Raw genomic sequence first — 26,119 nt, forward strand, 5'->3', positions numbered from 1 at the left:
ACATTTAATGCCTAACAAACACTTACCAATCAACGGATTTAAGTTGATCCAGTGTCACAAGATGCGAAACTTCCGATCGTTGGTCTGCACATTTTACCGGCGCTGCTAAGGCAGACATGGGCGAATAGCGTCAATAGCTATTCGCTCAAAAGCTTCAGTTTCTTCTTCAATTTCGTTTTTGCTATCTGCCTCCATACTCCAACCATCCGTTTCAATACATGCGTAATCCATTGAACCGCTTAAGCCGCTGAAATCCGAGTCTGAATCCGAGCTAATGTCGCTATATCTTGCTGTGCTATCCGTATTGGCATCACTGGATGACGTCACAGGAAAATGAACGGTGGCTTCACAGATAGCGAAAATCAGGCACTTTAAAGCTTTTTTTAGGGATATTCCGGGATGGGTAAATTAAAAAAAAAAACTTTGAAAAATAAAATAAGCTACTGGGAACTGATTTTTATTGATTTTAACCCTTCTGAAATTGTGATAATGTTCCCCTTTAAGCAAAGAAGTTGAAGTACTATTTTTGATCCAGTTTAAGAAACTATTCAAACTTTACAAAGTGTTTACAAAGTACAAGGTAAACTAATCTAAATAAACATCTTTAAAAATAATCCTAATTTACCAAATTATTTATTTAAAGAACGGTCATGGCAACATTTCAAAGGAAGAGCATTGAAGATGATTCAATCTTTATATTTTTTCATTAAAAACTCAGCCTTTAATTTCATGTTCACACGCATGTGCTTTTGCTGCACCTTTCAAAGCACGAGGAGATGAATGCAGGACTGACACCAAAGTGAAATACTGCCCTTAAAATATGAAGCCGCCAAAATATAAAAATGTGGCCACCGTTACCCCTCGAATAACAGTGTTGGCAGAATGATTAATATGGAACGTAAAGGTTGGATGAAGTGTTAAGGAGTTGAGCCACCACCTCATAACTGCTATAAACTAGAAAGAGGTACAGATTGGAAATATGTCTCCATAAATCTTCTAATAAATGAGCCCCTCGACGGCGAATAAAAGTGTTAAGTGTCTTTGGACTCGCATCATATTCCAGATAAACACTTAATGCCATGGGAATAATTGCCCAACTCTGTTTTTTTGTGGATGTAAAGCAGGAGGATTTCTGTGGGTATTCCAGCAATGCGTGTCAGAGTGGCAACAGGATGAAGGTCATCACTCCGCCACGCTCTTTTAATATTCACCCCCCCCCCCTTCCTCAACGCTTACATCCTCTGCATGTTTCATCCTTTTCCTCCCATCTCCTCATTTTATAATATCCTCATGCAAAACAAAAAAGAGGAAAGACGCGAGAAAATGTCGCAAAACAAAAGTCCTGAGAAAACAGTCTGCAGACACTTCTTTCCTGTGAGTAGATTTACTCGAGGTAGCTGGCGATGGTATCAGTGTGTGTGTGACCCTCGCTCTCAACTATTAGATGGGTGGAGCGCGTGAAGACATAATAGATAGAGTGTGGGGGTGGGGGGGTTGAAGTAAACAGAAGCAGAAGACAAGAAAGTGTGGAAAAAAGTTATGAAAACAAAGGAGCATGTGAACACATGAGGTTTACCTTGGAAACAGCATTACAACAGAGAACCTGGAGGGGGGAGGACTCAGGAGGGGCTTTAGCCAAGCTGGACTTTATCACAGTCTCTGGAGACTGATGAACAAGGGGGTGGACGACTTCCAGGCACACACTGCAGCTCTCGTCACACACGGTGGGGGGAAGAGATATAAAACGGGCTCCAAGGGAGAAAGAGCGGCCAGGAAAGCGTCCGTCCGTCCTGTTCGCTTGAAGGGTGTTAATGCAAAGGCCCATGGGTCTCGCTGGGGATCGTTCCTTTATCACCACAAAGGATTAAGCTTTGACTCCTTTTTTGTTTTTGAACAAATAAAAGGATTGACCGCATGAAGGAAGGCAGTCGACGAGTCGCCGAAGCTTGAGTAGGATCTTTCGGTTTTGAAAGGTTAGAAGAAACGTGATTTTGATGCAGAATGGACGCTGATATAAACAATTGGACTGATGTGGACGACCATTTTGACACAGAAGCCCGAATTGATGGTTTTGGTGTCCTCATGGCGGTTCTCTACCCGCTGGTTTGCATTGTCGGACTCGCCGGAAACTCTCTGGTCATCATCACCATTTTGAAACTGGATAAAATGTCATCGGCCACCACGGTGTACATTTTCAACCTGGCGTTAGCCGACGGGCTCTTCATGGTCGGGCTCCCCTTCATGGTGAGCCAGAACTTCCTATCCTCGTGGTTGTTTGGCAATGTGGCGTGCAAAGTGGTCATGGTACTGGACGGCATCAACCAGTTCACTAGCGTCTTCTGTCTGACCGTGATGAGCATCGACCGCTACATGGCACTGGCCGACCCGCTTCGGTTCGCCTGTTGGAGGACGCCGCGTTGCGCCAAGATCATCTCGGCCTTGCTGTGGCTGTTCTCCCTCGTCACCATCCTCCCAATGGCTCTTCACTTCTCGGCAGATCGAGGCCTGTGCATTCCGGACATCATTTCGGAAGTTTGGTGGCTGAGCGTCCTTTCCTACACCTTCGTTTTAGGATTCGCTTTGCCCTTCACCGTCATGATTGCCTCCTACACGGCTTTGCTGCTCACCTTGCGGTCGCAGCGTCTTCAGGCTACCACACCCAACCATGAAAACCACCGTCCGGAACGACAGGTCACCAAAATGGTGGTGGCGGTGGTGATCGTGTTTGGTATGTGCTGGCTGCCGTTTTACACCTTCAACTTCTGCTCCATGTATGAAACGGACCTTACCTTTGTCCGAGCTTTCGATTTTGTGGTCTTGCTGTCGTACTCGTGGAGCTGCGCCAACCCCATCCTCTACACTTGCCTCTCAGACACCTTCAGGAGGCATTTCCGCACCCTCCTCTGCTCAGCCACTAAGTCTTCCCCCAGCATGCAATGCAACACTGAGCGGTACGACCTAACCATGACAGGTGTGCAGGATGTCACTTTCTAGCATAGAGGGAAAAATAGCTTTACAACAATAATTCTTATAATTATGCAAAATTAGGGAAGGTATATGTGGCGGTTTGAGAAAGAAACCATGGCATCTGCTGAAGGTGTGGGATTTGTTTTCTTTGTTGACATTCTAAACTGCTGAAATTTAGTTGTGTCCAGAGAGATTTAGTTTGGATCATGCAATGAGTTATTGCAAGCTGTCAGGTAGGTCGATCCAAAAATAGCTACAGTCTGGTTTGACTCTGAGGAATTCTAACACACATCCAGTGTAATCCCTTCTTGAGTTCTATCGGAAGCATGGCTCTAGGCTCATATATATATATATATACATATATATACATATATATATATATATATATATATATATATATATATATATATATATATATATATATATATATATATATATAATGATTCCCAATATTTCTGACCACAAGGGGCATCCAATGTAGCTGCCTCTTCTGTTCCGCAGCATTTTTGGTATAGATGAATGCGGCACACGGAGAACTCTCTGGCTCTGACGCTTGTAAACAATGCTTATAAAAAAATACATGAAGCAAACTTCTTGTGGCATTCTGCTTCCAAAAATGATATTATTGCATTCTATATTGGAAAAAATCAAACACTAGCCCTGCAAAGTCTTTACAATTATATTGTGTTTTTTCTGGATTAATTTCAAGGGAAATGGCGCTCTGAAGTTTTTTGCACACAGATGTGAATCTAATGGAAGGTTATCAAAGCAAGTGCTACTCAGTATGTCAAATTAAGCATGCAAATGAAAGCAAAATGATGTGACAATCTTAAAGATACAACTGTTTTGCTTTGCTATCCTGAAACAGCTAGAGCTTTGGTTAAGATGTTAATCAATATATGAGGCTTTATATTCACAATTAACGATCATTCCTCGAGATACTTGGCATGTGGCTTTTTTCTGTCGTTATGTTTCTTCATGTTCTGTAAATAAACATTGTTTCTGCCGAGTCAATGAGGCTGTTTTCTCGCACATGCACGCAACAGAGTTCTTACCAGATTCAAATTCCATTCCCTGAATTTCAACTGAATTTGAATTGATGTTGCAAACAGGAAGTACAATTCTAGTTCAAAGGGAAGAAATTCTACACAATTAGGCGTTATCCAGAAAAAGCTACTCCCAGAAATGGGGGGTGTGGCTCGTAAGGGGCTTGATTTGAAGGTATTAAATGCATGTTTGTGTCAAATGAATGGTAAACAATTTCTTCAATAATAAAATAATAAATACCTTTTTATTTGTTTTGTTTTCAGGATTGGATAATAATTTATTTTAATGTTTACCTTTTTTGTCCCAGCTGGGAATCAAACCGTGTCCGCCGGAACAGCCGACTGATACATAAACCTTTTTGCGTGCTTATCACCGCTGCACAAGTCTTAGTAAACAAACAACTTATAATTGAAACTCTATACTCCTCTTGTTGAAATGTTTTTTTTGTCTTACTTGTTCGTGACTCATAGTGCCGTGTGGAGGCACTAATCTTTATTATCGCTCGTGATGTATACCGAGTATTTTTTGGTACCAGTTCCTAATTGGGTCGATACAGAAGGACCGTTAAGATTCTGGACAAATCGCAAGTGTCTGTCAAATCTTTGTGTATGTTCACCTACAGTGCACAGACGCTCGCATTGTTGATTCTGAAGGCTGCGGGCAGATTTGGTACAGCATGGCAACATAAGCTAGCTGAATTCTGATTGGAGAAAAAACTCTATAACCTAAAAACAACAGTGCTGGAAGGAGCATAACATGACATGGAGAATATGAATAATTTTGAGATATTCAGGGAAAGTAAATTAAAAAATTACTTTTATCTATGATTATGATCATGATTTCTGGTTATGTTAGGCCAGCAGAGAAGGCCTTGCTGGGCCTGACAGTACACCACTGATTTAATATGACATTTCATGTAAAAGGTCAATGCTCTGCACATGAATGCCGCGCATTAGTATTTTTTCCAGCACAGTTTAATTGTAATGAAAAGAAACACAATAATGGATCTCTGTGGTTTTTACAAGAAGATGACCTAACAACTGCATTGCACTTTGCACATGCCCACATAGCTGACTTGTTGACGACTTAAAAAGCAGGTGTTGATAGACGACCCTGCTACATGATGTCGCTGTTATACAACCAGTTGTGCTAATAAAATGCTCATTTTGAAAAAGCATTGTATCCACATCTTCATTCACACTTATTACTTACAGTACAGATAAGAGTACTGATGAATATCGGTATTGTTACACATAAAATCTTAACAATATACTGTACATCCCTACGTATCGCTCTTATTTCGCATCTGACCGCTGATTGGTCAGCCGCTGCGTACTGTCAATCATTTTCACGTTTGGAAGAAGGCGGCTCCAGGAAGTCAATCAATGAACTTTGTAGTCTGAGCACCCATTTAATGTTTGACTTTGTTTTCATTCGATAATTTAACATTAGTTTTGGATTTTAAAAAGTGCAAGGGACAAACACTGCTTTTTGAAAAAATGTATGTCCCCCCTGTTTCATCCCCAAATTAAATCATGCAGGATATATACCAGCCAAAGCTGTGTGCTTATATGTTTAGTGTTTTCGCCAATGTTCTTGGTATAAAATTAAAAATCATGAATATTGTTGCCTTAAAAATATGGAAAATGGTGTGAAAATACTTCAATTACCAAAATGCTTACTTTATCAAGGTATTCAAAATGGAGGGAATTTGTGTTTAGTCTGAAGTATTTATAGTGTGTCTGGGCGAGTGTTAGCCTCGTCAATCCCTTAAAGAGTGAGAGAAGAATGTGTGAAGTATTCACTACCCACCAAATAAGACTTGATAAGTCCGAAAGAGAAAGAGGATGATGCAGTATTATCTGCTCATAGATGCTCTCTAGTGGTTGTGTGAGCACACTGCAGCTAGCCCTGCATAGTCCCACTCCTTAATGCTTCAGTCACACGCAGGATTCTCACAGGAATGAGGCAAAAATAGAACCATATAAATTGGCCCTAGTGTCTGAATGTGAGTGTGAATGTTGTCTGTCTATCTGTGTTGGCCCTGTGATGAGACTTGTCCAGGGTGTACCGCGCCTTCCGCCCAATTGTAGCTGAGATAGGCGCCAGCGCCCCCCGCGATCCCAAAAGGGAATAAGCGGTAGAAAATGGATGGATGGATGGATCTACTGTAGGCCAAAACCCTCGTTAAAGGTGACACATTATTCCTGCAAATAAAATAAAATAATCTCTCTTAATTGCAATTCATTGAATTCCTCTTTGTTAAAGCTTGCAAAAGCTTGATTATTGTCATATTATGGCATTTAATATTTCTACTCCCCAAATTGAAGAAGGAAGTGTATGGAGTAAGTTACTACATGTTGTGTGTATTAATTCCCATATACACACTTACTGTAACATTTTTCACTTAGTTTAGCATTATTTTTTTCGATTGCGAGGGAGTTGTACCTGCAAAACGTACACTAATAAAAAGTTTGAGAGCTTCTGCAATCAATTAACAGGCAAAGCAGACTGCCTCAAAAAAATAAATGAAAAAAACAATTTAGACCTACATAGTCAGCTTTAAAAGAAGAACACATAAGCTGAGCATCTTCATTGCCGTCTGCTCTTCTACTTTCTCTCAAGACACATAAATTGGTGAACCGGAAATTCTGCGTGCGGACACCTGTTTGCGTAAACCTTCTTTTTTTTTTAAAACACTAATAAACCATTCATTTACATTTCCTGAAAGTCTTAAAGACTGAAGCCAACAACAAGAGGAAATGTACTGCCTGTAAAAGAAGAAGCTTTGTCACGATGTGAACTTTTACTTCTAACTTTATGTCGATTAGGCGTTATTATGGCATACATTTTCTCAACATGAGTTCATATCTTGTCAGGGTTAAAGTCTGTATTACTTTTCTGAAACAATCCTATTGCTACCTTGTGGTTTAAAACTGTATTCTGAGTAAACATGTTTGTCTATACATACTTACATATGGTATAAACATCTGTCCGTCTATTCAGATACACACATTAAGTAAACATGGCTGCAGATTACATAAGCTAAGTTGAAACGTATCTGTCCATTCACATAAAGACGCATCTGTATATTCACACACAAACACAAATACAAATGCACGCACAGGCACACACACACACACACACGCACAAAGCAGAGACGTGCGGTGAACTAAACACCAGATGAGGCATACATACTTTTTTTCTTCTTTTTTTTTAACTTAAATTCATATGTGCAGCTCTAGTCATTGTTGATTTAGGTTGCACATTAGAGTTACAGGAAAAAAAAGGGAGTTATTCAAATTCATAAAAACGTTATCATAATGATATCATAAATGGGTCCAAAAACTGTTTGATAAAGGTGTTATTAAATACTTTTTGGTGCCATTTGCTTTTAAAAAAATAAATCAAGTATTGTGAGTGTATCTTGCCTTTCTGTATTTGTATCTGAAGCAGCAATAGCTATCTTCCATGCAAACGTACTTTGTATGATAGCATTCATTTTGTCTTAAAGTCCAGTTTAGAGAAATATTTAATCTTGGATACAGTATATAATCCTCCATATTGGCAGACACGTTCATTTAATTTAATTTCATTCCAAGAAATTAAACAATATTTTTGCATCTGACGAAAACACCCACAAATGCTGGCTTACTCTAATAAAAATGTCATGTTTGTTATAAATACAGTTAAAAAAAAATAAAAAAATGCTGGATTCCGCTGGATGGACTTGTGTCTGGTAGCTTGAACTGCAAGTTGACAATATATCGCCCCCTACCTTGAGGCAGAGGTACTTGCTGCCTCAAGACCTATGTTTTCCACGTGGCAACAAGCATGCGCCCCCTTGCAGGCACGCCCAATACACACTGTGTGTAGCTGTGGAGGCACCGCCAGTGTCTGCCTCACTTCTCATCTGCTGCATTGTTTTGATCAGGAAACATGGAATTTTTGCGATTTTCACCATGAAAATGATCAAAATATAGAGGAAAAACACCAAAATCACATAGAAAGCAGAAACCAAAAGAGAAATATCGAAACCTATTTTTTTTCATTACTTCGTTCTGGAACATTTCATGGTTAAGCCACCTGGTGGCAGGTGAGGCACTGCCTCACTTGCCTCCCCTGACAGCAAGTCACTGGCACAGAGTGTCAGTCCATTATGTTACGTTAGTTAGTTTCAGTCTATTTTTTAACATGCATACAATACAATTACAACGTAATGCATCACATATTTTCAGTTGTTTCATTATAGGTCTGAAAGGAGTACAAAGAAGTAGAACTTATTTATTCCTACCCCTTTTCATATCATAGCAGTTGTATCCCATTTCTTTGGTCTCTGTTTGTAACATAACAGTGAATACATAAATAAAAAGTGAGTAAACAAATATTAAATACATAATGAATATTAGACATATAAACATATACACAAAAATCAAAGTTCTCATTAAAAATAGTTAAGTAGTTTATGGTTCACCTCTGGGATTAAATTATCTAATTAAAAAAAAAGATTCAAGATATTGATCATAACTTTTACTTCTTTTTACTTTGTAAACACTTTACGTTTAAAGAGTTTCTTGAATTGGATCATGTTAGTACACTGTTAAATGTATTCGATTAATCCATTCCATTATTTAATTCCACATACTGATATACTAATGGTCTTAAGTGTTTTATGTGCATATAAATGTTTTAAACTAGATTGTAAATTATATGTTTTATTCATCCTCTTTTAGAATAATTGTTTTACATTCTTAGGTAGCAGGTTATAGTTTGCTTTGTATATAATTTTAGCTGTTTGCAAAAATCACCGACTTGTTGAATTTCAATATTTTGGTTTCAATAAATAAAGGGTTTGTTTGTTCTCTATATCCAACATTTCGTATTATTCTAACTGATCTTTTTTGTAACACTGTTAATGAATGAAACACACATTTGTAGTTATTTCCCCATATTTCTACACAACAACTCAGATATGGTAACACTAGTGAGCAGTAAAGAATATGAAGTGTTTTTTGGTTCAGGACATATTTTGCTTTATTCATTATTGACGTATTTCTTGCTACTTTATGTTGTATATTTTTTACATGAGGTTTCCAGTTCATTTTATCATCTATTATTACACCCACAAATGTGTTTAAATCTTCAATGTCTACTCCGTGTATTTGTATTTGTGATTGACTTTCCCTTCTACTGTTACCAAATAGCATTATTTTAGTTTTACTGATATGTTTGTCAAAACCGTATTTTTGTTAATTTCACGGTGGCAGAGGGGTTGGTGCGTCTGCCTCACAATACGAAGTTCCTGTAGTCCTGGATTCAAATCCAGGCTCGGGATCTTTCGGTGTGGAGTTTGCATGTTCTCCCCGTGAATGCGTGGGTTCCCTCCGGGTACTCCGGCTTCCTCCCACTTCCAAAGACATGCACCTGGGGATAGGTTGATTGGCAACACTAAATTGGCCCTAGTGTGTGAATGTGAGTGTACATGTTGTCTGTCTATCTGTGTTGGCCCTGCGATGAGGTGGCGACTTGTCCAGGGTGTACCCCGCCTTCCGCCCAATTGTAGCTGAGATAGGCGCCAACGCCCCCCGCGACCACAAAAGGGAGTAAGCGGTAGAAAATGGATGGATGGACACACACAGGGTAACTATCTGGTGTAACAGAAAAACATTTTTCTCTTCATTCGAGTAAACAACACAAACAAATTCGGTTTTGTCCATTCATACAACAAATGCAGACATGAGACAGTGTAAATCATTATAACGTAGCACACACAATGTGATTAATGTGAACATTTTCTTCTCTCTAAAGCACAGCACCAAAACGGCTGCATCCATCATGTATCATTAATCGTGATATGTGATATATTGCCATAGCCCGATGCAAAGGGTCAACTGTTTGCAAAGGTTATAAATGTGTTGACAGGTATGTGTTGGCCCTAATTAGAGCACTGGGAGCCAGCAGTTCTTTTCATTGCTTCAATTCTGCACCCTCTTCTTGTAATTAGGACCAGATGCAAAGTAGCTGAAAGGTTTCTCAATAAAGCTTATTGATGGGACCCCTGAGAGAAGGTAAGACAGCAAGAAGATGTGTGTTGGTGTGCATGAATGTTGTCTATGACATAAAGAGAAGCATGCATCTATGAAGGTCAAAGTCTATATTCCTTTTACTTTCAGTCTTTCCTCGTCTCCCTTCTTGTGTTGTGCATCAATCGCATTCTCCTCCTGGTTCCCCTCCGTCTTCCCGCCATGCCTCCAACACATTTCCACGAATCTGCTTTGTCTTTTTAACATTCACATTCTGCAATGTGCTGACAGATGGCCTGACCATGAAATTATATCTCGGTGCCCTGTGTTCTCTTCTTGCAAGCGACCAACACAAAGGCAGGAATTATAAAACCAATCGTGGGACTGTGAAATGTGCACCAAGTTAATGTTTTTGTCGTTCCTGTCAAAAATCATCCGCTTAGTGGAGAATGTGTTGCATCTATTTGAGGTTTTAGACTTGTTTGAGTTTAAGTTTATTTTGAACATGCAAGCATACACATGAGACATCCCAATTTCCAGTTTCTCTTTTCAACATGTTCGAAAAGGAGTAGGAAGAAGCAGAGCTTATTAAATCCTACCCCTTTTCTTTTACATAACAGTTGCTAAAACTTTTGTTCACTTCCTGTTCTCAATGTATTCACAATATACTCCATAAGTAATCACAATAAAAAATAAATAAATAAATAATTGGTGAAGTAAGTTGTATTCCATACGATGAAATAAGTAAGGTTATTTTGAGAATAAAAGAATGGATGGAAGAATAAATTTAGGATGTTTATCATGGTTTTTCTTCTTTGTACTTTGTAAACACTTTAAGTTTGAAAAGTTTCTTGAAGTGGGCCATATTAGTACATTGTTTGATTGCTTTGCTTAATCCATTCTATAATTGAATTCCACATACTGATATACTGAAGGTCTTAAGTGTTGTACGTGCGTACAAATGTTTTCAATTACATTTTTCTCTAAGATTTAGGGGAGTAACGGTACGTGTATTTGTATTGAACCTTTTCGGTACAGGGGTTTCGGTTCGGTACGAGGGTGTATCGAACGAGTTTGTATACTAAAGTCTTAACAAGCTGCTCTGCAGCTGCCTCTGTCTGAGCAGTGAGCCCCCAGCATTGTCCCGCCCACACAATCATCTGATTGGTTACATACAAAGCCAATCAGCAGGGCGTATTCAGAGCGATGTAACAGCTAATCAGCAGTGCATATTCAGAAAGCATAGAGTCGGTGCTCCAGCGTCAAGATGAGCAGATATGTGTTCAGCAGGTGAGCAGCTGACATCGTACACTCCCCAAATGATAAAAAACACTTCCCAGTAACAACTATTACAAACATCACTATGAGCCTGTTGACCTTCTAGAAACGTAAACTGCAGCTCAGCTCTAGTTCTGGGTTGAGGTGAAGGCTAATTAGCTTTTAGCGTTAGGTTAGCTCATTTTGCGTGCGTGCGTGTGTGTGCGTGCGTGCGTGTGTGCGTATAATAAAAGTCAACTACAGGCTTCCCAAATGCTGTAATAAATTAAGCATGATGAGACTTGAAACTGTTTAATGTTGCACTTTTTATATGTAGAAGAAAGGTTTTGTCATTTTATTTAATCAAAGCAACAACTTGAGGCAGTTTAATGTGGATTAACGTGGGCATAATTATTACAGTGTTCCCAATATTAAAAGGATAAAACCATTGTTTACAAATTTGGTAAATAAATAACCAAAACATTTATATTTTCTTTTCTTACTGTACCGAAAATGAACCGAACCGTGACCTCTAAACCGAGGTACGTACCGAACCGAAATTTTTGTGTACCGTTACACCCCTACTAAGATTATATTTCTCCTCTTTTGTTGAGAAAAATTGTTGTATATTCTTCGGTAGAACGTTATAGTTTGCTTTGTGTATAATTTTAGCTGTTTGCAAATTCACTATGTCGTGGAATTTCAGTATATTGTTATGATCAAGTCAGCTTTATTCTAAAACAGAATACAATGATTTGCAAATCCTTTTCAACTTATATTCAGACTGCAATGACAATATATTTAATGTTTGAACTGTGTTACATAGCCTTTCCTTTTAACAACACTCAGCAAAGGTTTGGGAACTGAGGAGACCAGTTTTTGAAGCTGTTCAAGTGGAATTCTTTCCCATTATTGCTTAATGTACAGCTTAAGTTGTTCAACAGTCCGGGGTGTCCTTTGTGGTATTTTAGGCTTCATATTGCGCCACACATTTTCAATGGAAGAAAGTCCTGAACTACAGGCAGGCCAGTCTTGTACTCTTTTACTACGAAGCCACACTATTGTAACACCTACAGAATATGGCTTGGCATTGTCTTGCTGAAATAAGAAGGGATGCCATGAAAAAGACGGTGCTTGGATGGCAACATATGTTGCTCCAAAACCTGTACGTACATTACAGCATTAATGGTGCCTTCACAAATGTGTACGTTACCCATGCCTTGGGCACTAATAAACCCCCATATCATCACGGATGCTGGATTTTAAACTTGGCGCCTATAACAGATGGCTCTTTTCTCCTTTGTCCAAAGGACACGACATCCACAGTCTCCAAAAACAATTTGAACTGTGGACTCGTCAGACCACAGAACACTTTTCCACTTTGCATCAGTCCATCTTAGATGAGCTCGGGCCCAGCAAAACCAGCGGCGTTTCTGGGTGTTGTTGATAAATGGCTTTCGCTTTGCATAGTACAGTTTTAACTTGCACTTATAGATGTAGTGATGAACTGTAGTTACTGACAGGGGTTTTCTGAAGTGTTCCTGAGCCCATGTGGTGGTATCCTTTACACACTGATTTTGCTTTTTGATGCACTACCACCTGAGGTATCGAAGGTATGTGCAGTAATTTCTCCAGATTATCTGAACCTTTTGATGATGTTACAGACCGTAGATGGTGAAATTCACAAATTCCATGCAATAGCTGGTTGAGAAATGTTGTTCTTAGATTGTCTGACAATTTCGTCAAGCATTTGTTCACAAAGTGGTGACCCTCGCCCCATCCTTGTTTGAGAATGACTGGGCATTTTATTATACCCAATCATGGTACCCACCTGTTCCTAATTAACCTATTCACTTGTGGAGTTTTTCAAATAAGTGTATGATGAGCATTCATCAACTTTCTCAGTTTTTTGCCACTTGTGCCAGCTTTGTTTTTAAACATGTTGTAGGCATCAAATTTCAAATTTTCCAGTTCAAACGTTAAGTATCTTGTCTTTGCAGTCTATTCAATTGAATATAGGTTGAAAAGGATTAGCAAATGAATGCATTCTGTTTTTATTTACGATTTACACAATGTGCCAACTTCACTTGTTTTGGGTTTTTTACTAAATACCTGTGTTTTCCTCGGTAAAATTTTGAATGTTATACAACTTGGAATTTGTTTTAAGTTAAGTTAAAGTATCACTGATAGTCACACACACACACACACAAGGGGTGGTGAAATTACCCTCTGCATTGACCCAACCCCTTGTTCCACCATCTGGGAGGTGAGGAAAGCAGTGAGCAGCAGCAATGGCCACGCTCGGCAATCATTTTGGTGGTTTAACCCCAAATTCCAACCCTTGATTCTGAGTGCCAAACAGGGTGGTAAATTGGACCATTTTTGTTCATAGTAGTATGACTCGGCCGGGGTTTGAACTCACAACCTACCAATCCAAAATTCACAACTTTTAAATCATTGAAATATAGGACTTCCAGATTCCAAAACGGAGAAACGTTTTTAACATAGAAAGGAAAGCAATCGAACTATAAATGTTACTGGCGGCGTGACCCCAAGATGCAGAGACAGCATGCGATGTAGGTAAAATGGTGATTGAATGCACAAAGAAGCACTGACGTGACCGAGACCGTCGACCATGAATAACTCGAAACAAACTTGGGCAGGAATTTCAAAGCACATGCAGAAGGCAAGGTCATATGTTCTGTTGTTTCTAATGTTAGATTGTTTAATTCTACTGGTATTCCACAGCTGTTTTTTTCAGTGAATTCAAAGGTATAGATGTATTAATCACAAAAATACATATTAAAACATGTAATCAAGCTGATGGGATTTTTACCAGTTTATTTGTATTATGGGGTTGTCTAGAGTTCATACTCTGTATACAAGAGATATTTGGGATGTAAACAAAACACCCAGATGGTTTGTCTCTCTAAGAAGTGTGCTTCTCCTATTCATTTGTGAATAAAGGCCAATATACGGTAATCAGTTTAAATTAGGTCGAGGGTCAGTGAGACTAAGAGTTAGCAGAGTTCAACTTCATATTTTCAAGACTGTTTCCAAAGCCCGTCAGAAGAAAGAAAAAAAACAGAGTGAAAAAGCGAAAATATGAAGCTGTTTGGTGGTGTGAACTCACACAGAAATGATTTGATCACAGCCCATTGCTTGACCGACTCGCAACCTCGTTTACTTTGCAAAATGAATGCAAAACAAATGCAAATGAGATGGACATGTCTTCATTGTTACAGGCTGTCAGGAAAAAGCCCTGATTGTGCCATTGGTTAGTTAACAAATGCACACTCAAGGTAATTGCAACTGAGAATAGTCTCGTCTGGAAAGTTGGATGTTAATTGCAAACTGGAGACCACTGGGTGCAACGTTTAACAAAATGCTACTAGTGTCACTGACATTGCCAGCTTATCATCAGCACATGGATTCGTAATTAAAACCAACATGCACCTATAATTAGACCATTAGTTCAGATATACTTAAAACATTGTATAACAATGTCAGCCTTGGTATTCTCACGTAAAATTGTGCAGTGGTACCTCAATCTGTTACAGGATGCTTTAAAACACACTTGCACTTTCTCACTTCAACATGTCTGAAAAGGAGTAGGAAGAGGCAGATTTTTTTTACTCCAAACCCTCCTCCATGGCTGTGAATCAGTTTGTTCACTTCCATACTTAAACTTAATATGTCAACCATGTACATTGAAGGTAAATATGTTGACAGTGTGGTGCTGTCTAAAATCGATAATTAGGGAACTAACTGTGGACTGCATTTTGCTGTATGTCTCAGTGTGAAGGCACTTATGCATTCAAAATTGTAAGACTGCAGAATCGCCTGGACATTAAGGGCGGATTGACAGAGTGGTGTTGTTTCCTCTTTTTAGGAAGCGGAACTGTAGGATACGTTTCATTTCACATGAGATCACACCCCTGTTAAGGTCTATCCAGGGTTACTGGAGAGAAGGTTCCACCAGATAGTCGAATTTCGGATTCAGGAGGAGCACAGTGGTTTTCGGAACTGTGTACAGTCTAAACTCTTGGTAGGGTCATTGCGGGTGCATAGATAGTCTGCCCAACCAGTGTGTTTTGGACTCTTAGAAGGTATTTGACCATGTCCCTCTGGAAATCCTATGGGGAGTACTACATAAGTGTGATGTATTGAATCCCATGATTTCCGGCAGTAAATCGAATATATTTCCATTGAGGGATGAACTTTACCAGGGCTCCCCTTATTCATTGATTCTGTTCATAACTTGTATGTACAGAATTTGTAGGCACAGCCAGGGAGGAGATCTGGTTGAGGGGATCCAGTTTGGTGGCTGCATAATTAGGTCTCTCCTTTTTGCAGATTATGCGGTCCTGCTAGCTTCATTGGACTGTGATCTTCAGCTTTTACTGGATCGGTTTTCAGCCAAGTGTGAAACGACTGTTTTGTTGACTTGGAGACAGTATTTGACAGTTTACCTCAAGGAATCCTAGGGATGAGATCCTGCCCCAAATGGAGACATTCTAGCACATTCTAGGATCTTGTTTACAAGTGAGGGAAGAATGGATTATATCATCGACAGGCCGATCGGTGCATCGTCTGCAGGGATGTCGACGCTGCAACGGTCCGTCATGGTGAAGAGACAGCTGAGCCACAAGACAAAGCTCTCAGTATTCCGGTCAATTTACGTTCCTACCTTCACCTATGGTCATGTGCTTTGGATAGGGACCGAAAGGACAAAATCACGGATAAAAGCAGCCAAAATAAGTTTCCTACGGAGAGTGGCGGGGTTCTCTATCAGTAATAGGGTAAGACGCTCTGTCCTTTGGGAAAAACACAGAGTATAGCCGCTGTTCTTCCATATCAAGAAGAGCCAGATGGGTAGGCGTTAAGTGCATGTTCAACCGACAGGAGTTCTCGGGGAAGGCTCAGGACACAATCGATGGACTATGTCTCTCAGCTGGCTTGGGAAAGGTTTGGTTTTTCCCGAGAGAAGTATAATGAAGTTGTTTGAGATGGGGAAGTCTGGGCTTCTTTGCTGAGGCTGCTACCCCTGCAATTGGACCTTGGATAAGTGGAAGAGGATGGATGGACTGATGGAGGAATTTTGCAGCAAACGCTCCTCAGTTATTTCAAAAGTTAACTACCTCAGGACATTTAATGGTTGCGTATTACTCCTTTGAAAAGCTGCATACATCCGTTGAATAGTTTTATTTTATTGAAAAACCCACAGAAAGGCAAAATGATGACAGAACACATCCTTTGCTTTAACCGAGGTAGAATAATGTCTTGCGTGACGCCATGTACATCAACAGTTGACATGCAAGGGTTTGTTTGCGTTTGTACGATCTCTAGGATTTTATACTTTTAATGCCCCAACTTTTTGTCCAGGATGATGTGATGGATCAATTTTCTCTTCATTAACAAGCCAAAACAACAAAAACAACAAGCTGCTGTCCTCTGTACGCGCTGCTCTGCCAACAGTTTAGTGCCCTCAAAAACGATCAGAAGTCACAAAATACTAAGTTTTTTTTCAATAATATTCACTTATATTAAAATTGGCGAAGAAGGAGGTGACTAGAAAGGAGCACAGACAGCAGGAGAACAAGGTGCGGGGAAAATTGGCCCTGTGTGTGTTTTAAAAGAGGATCCACTAAACGAGAGTAGCTCTTCTCCGCTGTTAAATAAGTCTTTTTTAGCATCTTTTTGATGAAAAGTTTGGTCTCATCACAATTAAAACCTGCTGTGGTAAAAAGCCTGCTTTGACGATTCTTCCATACTTGTGAGCACCATTAGTGTACTCTTGGTCTTTTTTTTTTCTTTTTTTAACGCAGCAGCGATTCCTTCCTTCATTGGTTGGTTGTCTTTTTGGGACTCATATTGAGTTAACAAAATTAAGAAAATTTGTCAAAAGGCGAAAAATCACAAAAGGCTCACACGCTGAAGTTAAAGTTAAAATAGCAATGATTGTCACACACACACTAGGTGTGGTGAAATTTGTCCTCTGTATTTAACCCATCCCCTTGATCACCCCCTTGGGAAGTGAGGGGAGCAGTGGGCAGCAGCAGCGCCGCGCTCGGGAATCATTTATGATGATTTAACCCCCAATTCAACCCTTGATGCTGAGTGCAAAGCAGGGAGGCAATGGGTCCCATTTTTTTATAGTCTTTGGTATGGCTCGGCCGGGGTTTGAACTCCCAACCTACCGATCTCAGGGCGGACACTCTAACCACTAAGCCACTTAGTAGGTCTCAATGAGAAGTGATGAGTAGTGTATTGTGTTGCAAGTGGCATGGAGGGTTCCGCCTCCCCAAAAATGCTGCACTCTTGATTAATTGATTGAGAAGTTTATTGACATCTTAAAGAATAGAATCCAATCCAATCCAATCCACTTTATTTATATAGCACATTTAAACAACAATAAAGTTTCCAAAGTGCTGCACAGCCATGTTAAAAACAATATTATGCTCCACCAATGACTGAATAAAACAAAAAATGAATAAAAATAAAACCAATAAAAACAATATAGAAACAAATATGATTAAAAACTATTTTAAAAGGTAAAATCAATTAAAACAGTAAAATAAAAATCAAAGTGTATAAAAAACACAGAGGACAACAGAGGACAGAGGACCACACAACTCACGTAGTGTTAAAAGCCAAAGAATAAAAGTGGGTCTTAAGACGAGACTTAAAACACTCCACTGTGGAAGCAGTTTGAACATGGAGCGGCAGAGTGTTCCAGAGCTTAGGGCCGACCACAGAGAAGGCCCTGTCTCCCCTTGTCTTAAGTCTGGTCTTGGGCACCACGAGCTGGAGCTGGCTCTCGGACCTCAGAGCGCGCGCAGGGATGTAAATTTGGATGAGGTCCGAGATATATTGAGGTGCCAGTCCATGTAAAGATTTAAAAACAAACAGCAATGTTTTAAAATCAATTCTAAAATGAACAGGGAGCCAGTGCAAACTCTGAAGAATTGGGGTTATATGCTGGCGTTTCCTGGCCCCTGTTAAAAGTCGTGCTGCCGCGTTCTGGACTAACTGCAACCGGGAGAGAGCTTTTTGGCTAATGCCAGCATAAAGTGCATCGCAGTAGTCCAGGCGACTTGAAATAAAAGCATGCACGACTTGTTCAAAAAGGTTAAAAGATAAAAACGGTTTAACCTTTACTAAAAGACGAAGGTGATAAAAACACGATTTTAAAACGCCATTGACTTGTTTGTCTAGGATCTCAGTGGTGAAGCTTGAGGAGCTTTGGCAGCTGCAGTTCAAGCACGACTTTCCTGATGCAGGACAAAATGAAAACATTGAGATGTCCAGGGACGACCATCAGTTTATCAGTATGATGTCTCAAACTGCAGTACTTAAAGATGGCCACTACAATATTTGCCTTCCAGTGAAGAAGAAGCCTTTTTCTATGCCAAATAACAGGGCAATTGCAGAGCAACGTGCACTGTACCTACGGAAGAGATTTTCGAGAGATGTCAAGTTTCACCAAGAGTACGTGTCGTTCATGGATGACCTTTTAAGAAAAGGTTACGCAGTAAAGCTTGAAAGTGAAAAGCGCAAATCTGCTGAGGGGCGAACATGGTATCTGCCTCACCATGGAGTAAGACATCCAACCAAACAGAAGTTGCGTGTTGTCTTCGACTGCGGCGCAAGCTTTCAAGGTACTTCATTAAACCAACAGCTTCTGCAGGGACCTGACCTCACCAGCTCACTATTAGGAGTCCTTATAAGATTTCGCCAGGAGTCTGTGGCGGTTATGGCGGACGTGGAAGCCATGTTCCATCAGGTTGGAGTAAGCGATGAAGACACTGATCTTCTGAGGTTTCTCTGGTGGCCTGATGGAAACTACGAGCTGGATCTCGTTGAACACAAGATGCTAGTTCACATTTTTAGCGCGACATCATCACCAAGTGTTGCAACCTTTGCATTTCAAAAATGTGCAACAGACTTTGTGGATTAGTTTGGACAGGATACGGCAAGGTCTGTCAACAAGAATTTTTATGTGGATGACTGTCTTAAGTTAGTTGCTGATGAAGATAGAGCCATTACCCTGTGTGCTGAGTTGAGGAAAATGTTGGCAAAGGGAGGATTTCGGCTGACAAAATGGTCAAGCAACAGCAGGAAGTTGCTTAACTCGATCCCAGAAAAGGAAAAAGTACAGGGCTTTCAAGATCGGGACTTGGACGAAGATTACCTGCCAATGGAGAGAACATTAGGCATCCAGTGGTGTGCCCAATCAGACCAATTCAAGCTTAAGATCAACCTCAAAGATAGACCATACAGAAGGAGAGGATTGCTTTCCATAGTAAGTTCAATTTTTGATCCTTTGGGCTTTCTGTCTCCAGTAATATTGCCTGCTAAAATAATTCTGCAAGATCTATGTCGGCAAAGATATAATTGGGATCAAGACCTGCCTGACACAGTGATTGAGAGATGGAAAAAGTGGATCTCAAGTTTGGCACAGCTTGAAAATTTTGGAGTTGACAGATGCGTCAAGTTGAAGAAGTTTGGTGTGCCAGCCTTTGCGCAGCTTCATCATTTTGCTGACGCAAGTGAAGACGCCTACGGAACCACAAGCTACTTGCTGACACGCTTTTCAACAGGTGAAGCTCAATCCACCTTGATCATGGCAAAGACAAGGGTGGCGCCCCTAAAATCTCAGACTATTCCTCGAATGGAATTGACTGCAGCCACAGTTGCGACAAAGATGGATAAGCTTCTGAGAAAAGAGCTTGAGCTGGAAATTCAGGAGTCTATCTTTTGGACAGATAGCACGGCGGTGCTCAAGTACTTAAACAGTGAGTGTACCCGATTCAAGACGTTTGTTGCAAACAGGGTCGCAGCAATCCTGGAGCACTCTAGAACATCTCAGTGGAGATATGTTAACACCACTCTGAATCCCGCTGATCACGTTTCAAGAGGACAGACTGTGGAAGCATTTTTGAAAAATGAAAGCTGGCTCTCAGGACCAAGTTTCTTGCTCAGCTCACAAGACCAGTGGCCTAAAAATCCAGATCCTGGAATGCTGGATATGGACGACCTAGAGGTCAAAAAAGTGACTCATGCATATGCCATTCAAACAGGAGAAGCCAAAGATTTTGTGGATCAGTGGATAAACCATTATTCTTCTTGGACAGCATCGAAGCGTGCTGTAGCCTGGTTTGTAAAACTCAAAGATCTACTGAAAGAACTAAAGGAAAAGAGAAAAGAACTAAGAACATCAGGAGAAGAAAGTAAGATGCTTGAATTCAAGAAAGATATTGAAGGAAAGTGTCTGACTTGTGATGACATGACTAGAGCAGAAACAGAAATTGTGAAATTCTGCCAAAGACAAAGTTTCAAGGAAGATTGGGCGATGCTGGAGAAAAATCAAAGAGTAAAGAAAAGTAGTTCACTTTTCAAGTTAAATCCAATTCTTTAAGATGGAATTATGAGAGTTGGCGGAAGGTTGAGCCGTGCAGCAATGCCTAACAACTCCAAGCAGCAAGCTATATTGCCTAAGGATTCACACATCACAAGGCTTGTGTTGAGACATATTCATGAGCTAACAGCTCACGACGGAAGGAATCACATGATGGCAAATCCACGTCAAACATTTTGGATACCTGGAGTCATTGGAGCCATCAGAAGGTTTCTGTCCAGGTGTGTCATCTGTAAAAGACTCCACGGAGCTACTGGAAAGCAACTCATGGCAGATCTACCAACATGCAGGGTCCTACCTGACGATCCACCTTTCACAAGACTTGGTGTGGGCTACTTTGGTCCGTTCCAAGTGAGGAGGGGAAGAGGACATGTAAAGAGGTATGGCGTCATCTTCACGTGTCTTGCATTAAGAGCCGTACATCTGGAAGTCACATCCTCACTCAACACCGATGCCTGTCTTAACGCAATCAGAAGATTTCTCGCCAGGAGAGGACAAGTCAAAGAGATGTATTCCGATAACGGAACCAACTTTCGGTCAGCTGACAGCGAAATGAGGAAATCAATCAAAGAATGGAACACCAAGAAGATTTACGAACATTTGCTACAACGAGGTGTCCAGTGGCATTTCAATCCACCATCAGGATCTCACCATGGAGGAAGCTGGGAGCGGCTAATCCGTTCAGTGAGAAAAATACTGAGTGTTACCATAAAGGAACAAGTTTTGGATGAAGAGGGTCTTTGTACCTTGTTTTGTGAAGCTGAAGCAGTCATAAACGGCAGACCCATAACAAAGACTTCTTCAGACCTCAACGACTTGGAGGCTCTCACACCCAACCATCTGTTATTGCTGAAGGTCAAACCTGAGCTACCTCCAGGAGTGTTTCATCCGTGCGACCAATACGCCAGTCGCAGATGGAAACAAGTGCAATACCTTGCGGACATCTTTTGGAAACGCTGGTGTAAGGAATACCTAGCGCAGCTTCAAGAACGTCAGCGATGGTCTTCACCTAAAAGAAACTTTCGTGTTGGAGACGTGGTGCTTATCGTGGACGAAACCTCACCCAGAAATTCCTGGCCACTTGGAAGAATTCTAGAGACTTTTCCTGGTGGAGACGGACTTGTTCGTCAGGTTAAAGTGAAGACTAAGACTAACGAGCTTCATCGCCCTATTACAAAGCTATGTCTTCTTCAGGAAGCTGAAGATAATTAAAGAATGGCGACAAAGCAAAGACCCAGAGTGGAATGAGGCAAGGACTACAAGCTTTTTGAGAAGTACTAAGGCTATTTAGGTACCTTAAATTTTGAGTTAACACGTTTAAGTAATTGTTTCAAGGACATTGATATTAATTAGGGGCCGGTAATGTAGGAGCCTAAATACTGTTTAAGTTATTTTACATTTTATGGAAGGTGCTTTATGTTTATTCAGCCAAAAGGGGACTATTTACTTTATTTGCATGATAAGAAAATGTATATATTGAATGCTTAGAGTAATTATATAAAGCTCACTTTAATTGTAATTATTACATTTGTCAAAATGATTTGATGACGTAACTGTTTTAAGTGCATATATGGCGGAAGGATCTGTGTGGTAAGGGGGTTTTTGGACGCAAGGTGTCATGGGTAATTGTTGTCAGGTGCGGTGGAATCGAGCCACACAGTTTTTTGACCTCACTCATACTTATTCTCATTCATACTTTTTCTAACTAGTACTGCAACAAATTCTCTTTATTTTGTCATTCATTTGTTCCCACATCGTGACTGTTTTATGTTTTGAATTATTAAGATCACAAGTAAACCATACAAACGAGGAAGAACGTCTGGAGTTTTGCTTTGTTGTTGCCGCAGCAAGCGGAGTGAATGTAATAGTAGAGGAGCGTCAAGCTTAAGGCTACTTTAGGAATCTACATTTTAGTCAAAAAACTTGCCCTTTGTGGAGTAAACGGAGCGTGGAACTGCCTGACTGTAAAGGATCAAGAGGAACAAGCCTGCAAGAGGAGGCGACAGGTACGTGAGTGCACGCTGCTTGAAAGAGAGAGAGAGAGAGAGAGCTCGTCCCGGTGCGACGCTGCGGCACATCGGCATTTTTATTGACTCGTTGTGGAAATATTGGCTTGTAATGGATGCACAAGACAGTGGAAAAAGGAGGGTAAAAATGACGAGAAGGCTGTAGAAATGCACAAGGTGAGAAAGATGCAGGCACGCAAGAGCTCACTGGCTCAATTGACTCGCTTGATGACGCAGATTGAGCACTTAATGGAGGAGGATGTTAATGTGGACGCTGTAAAAAATCAGCTTCGTGTGGACTTTAGTGGCTTGCAGCAAGAATTTTTGGATCTTAATGCTGATGTTCAGAAATTCATGTCTGAGGAGGAGTTTGTGGAAGATCAAAACAATTGGTTTGATCCAAAAAATAAAATGATGGAGGACTTTTTCTGGAAATGTGAGGAGTGGATGAAAGATGTTTTTAAGCGTGTTGAGCAAGCGGAAGAATGCAATAAACAAGTGTCACCTGCAGATAGTCGCTCTACATCAACAAAGAGGACCGCTAGAAGTCAAAGTAAAGCTGGATCACGAAGCAGAAGTTCATGTTCTTCATCTTCTGTCAGATTAAAGGCGGAAATGGAGCGTGTATCATTGAGAGCAAAGGCGGCAGCTTTACAAGAAAAGTTGGCCATAGAACAGGAAGAAGCTGCAATAAAAGCGCAAAAAGAAATGCATGCAATGCAAACAGCACTCGCTGAATGTGACGCTAAAATGGAAGTTTTACAAAACTATGAAAACACACAAGAAACAGACAGTATCAATACAGCTGATTAAAAGGATGTTAGAAGACTTGCTAGTCCTAACACACAAGTACCACCACCCACTTTACCAACACGTAGCATTAAACATAATGCTCCCCCCACATCTATTCAAATGACTACATTTGCGCCAAGGACTGAAATTATAGAACAACAGACATTAACACTTGATGGGCTTTGCCAAGCAATATCTCAGCAAGCCAACGTCACAGAGTATCTCGTGAAGAGTCACAAGGCATCTCTACTTCCACATCTTTCCATTCCAACATTCAAGGGTGACCCCCTGGAATACAAATCTTTTATTGGGGCCATAGAACATGGAATTGAAAGCCGCACTAGTGACAACCGGGATCGTCTTCAATTTTTACTACAATATACAAGTGGACAACCACATGAGTTGGTAAAGAGCTGCATCAATATGGAATCTTCAACGGGCTACACTAAAGCAAAACAAATGTTAAAGGAGTTTTTTGGTGATGACTTTAAGATAGCCGAAGCCTACATAACAGAAACCATGGAGTGGCCAACAATCAAGCCAGAAGACGGTGTTGCCCTTCAGTCCTTCGCATTATTCCTCACAGGTTGCTCTAACACAATGACAGACATTACCTACATGGAGGACTTGGACAACACAGCCAATATAAAGGCACTGGTAAACAAACTTCCGTATAAACTCAGAGAACCTTGGAGGAAGTTTGCATGCGACTTACAAGAAAGAACAAAGACAAGAGTTAAGTATAAGGATTTTGTGGACTTTGTAAACCGGCAAGTCAAGTATCTTTTGAACCCGCTTTATGGGAACATAAAAGAAACCACCATGAACACGAAAGATTCTGTGAGACAAAAATAAAACCACAATATGTAGAAACCCTCAAACCAAAAAAGGTGTTTACAACAGTCATTGTGCCCCCCAAGACAGAAAATGATAACTACATCATAACAAAAACACGAACAGTGTTGGTGGACAGAAAACCTTGTGTTTATTGTAATGGAGAGCAACACAGCCTCATAGTTTGCAAGAAATTCAAGAGCAAGCTCCACAAAGACAAGATTGACTTCTTGAGAAGCAAAGGTGTGTGTTTTGCATGTTTAAAGTATGGACATATGAGTAGTAGCTGCAAACAAAAACTTCAATGTCAAGAATGCTCGAGACTGCATCCCACATTATTACACATTGGTCATAAAGACTCCAGAGAAGAAACCGGAAAGGACAATTGTGAACAGCAATCAATATCAAGTGCCATTGTACAAACAACTGAAACCTGTGGTGTCACTGGGGCCGGTAGAGAAGATTGTGTTCTTTCGATTCTTCCAGTGTACATCAAGGCACAGAAACGAACCAAGACAGTGCTCACGTATGCCTTTCTGGACCCAGGTAGTTCAGCTACTTTTGCCACAGAGTCACTAATAAACCAACTGAATGTGAGTGGACGCAATGTAAACATTTCATTGCGAACAATGGGAAATGACACTGTTGTGAACACAGGCATCGTGACTGGTTTGGAAATCAGCAGCTTGGATGGAAAAGAGTTTGTGAAACTAAAGGAAGTTTATTCACAGAAAGACATTCCTGTCTCTAAGGACAATATTCCCCGACAAGAGGATATTGATAGGTGGCCACACCTAAAGGAGGTGAGAATACCTAAAATTCAAGCCAAGATTGGATTACTCATCGGAGTAAACGTTCCCAAAGCGATGGAGCCACTGCAAGTGGTTAAAAGTGTGGATAATGGACCATACGCTGTGAGAACGATGCTAGGCTGGACAGTAAATGGACCACTCCGAGGTGGAAGTGACAGAACTGCAATTGACAAATGGACAGGAATTACTGCAAACAGGATCTCAGTGGTGAAGCTTGAGGAGCTTTGGCAGCTGCAGTTCTGTCACTTCCACCTCCGAGTGGTCCATTTACTGTCCAGCCTAGCATCGTTCTCACAGCGTATGGTCCATTATCCACACTTTTAACCACTTGCAGTGGCTCCATCGCTTTGGGAACGTCTACTCCGATGAGTAATCCAATCTTGGCTTGAATTTTAGGTATTCTCACCTCCTTTAGGTGTGGCCTGGCTCCCCGTCAGGGAATTGAACCCCGGTCTTCTGCGTGACAGGCGGAGATACTGTCCACTATACCATGTAATCCATGTAATGCTTTAAAAAGGGAAATGGATGACACAAAAAGCCAAAAGGCTTGTTCTTGTCACCGCCTGCTGCCATCTTGTGGTTTGCGTTCAGTTTGCATTAGTTGTTGCAGCACACCTGGCTCTTATTGTTTGTCTTCTTCCTAGATTTCCTATTTTTCCCTGTGGGTTAAGTTGTGAGACGTGCACAGCTGTGTCCAATCTTCCCGACACTATTTAAGCAGCACCTCATTAGCTGGATGGCACTCGGCAATTCCACTCCTCGTATGAAGACCCCTATGCTCCTTGAATGTATGCTTCTTACCTTCTTGGCTATTTCCAGGGCCATCCAGTTTGGTATGTACTAATGGTAGTTTGCACGTCTTGCAACTCCGACCCAAGTTTAGTTAGTTTTTTATATTAACTTTTGTTCTTTTCTTCACGGTGCTCTTTGTGTTCTCTTTTTCGCACCGGCGCTTTTTGT

At 40.6% G+C, this 26,119-nt stretch overlaps 1 protein-coding gene across 1 annotated transcript; it reads left to right on the forward strand.

Moving 5' to 3' along the window:
• The first annotated feature begins 1,571 nt into the window (after positions 1-1,571).
• LOC133557072 (somatostatin receptor type 5) lies at positions 1,572-3,332 on the forward strand. The gene has a single exon (XM_061907334.1). The coding sequence runs from the start codon at positions 2,002-2,004 to the stop codon at positions 2,992-2,994; it is 993 nt and encodes a 330-aa protein (XP_061763318.1). The 5' UTR covers positions 1,572-2,001; the 3' UTR covers positions 2,995-3,332.
• The last annotated feature ends 22,787 nt before the right edge of the window (positions 3,333-26,119 follow it).

Source organism: Nerophis ophidion, linkage group LG08 (assembly GCF_033978795.1).
Source record: "Nerophis ophidion isolate RoL-2023_Sa linkage group LG08, RoL_Noph_v1.0, whole genome shotgun sequence".
NCBI classification, from domain to species: domain Eukaryota; kingdom Metazoa; phylum Chordata; class Actinopteri; order Syngnathiformes; family Syngnathidae; genus Nerophis; species Nerophis ophidion.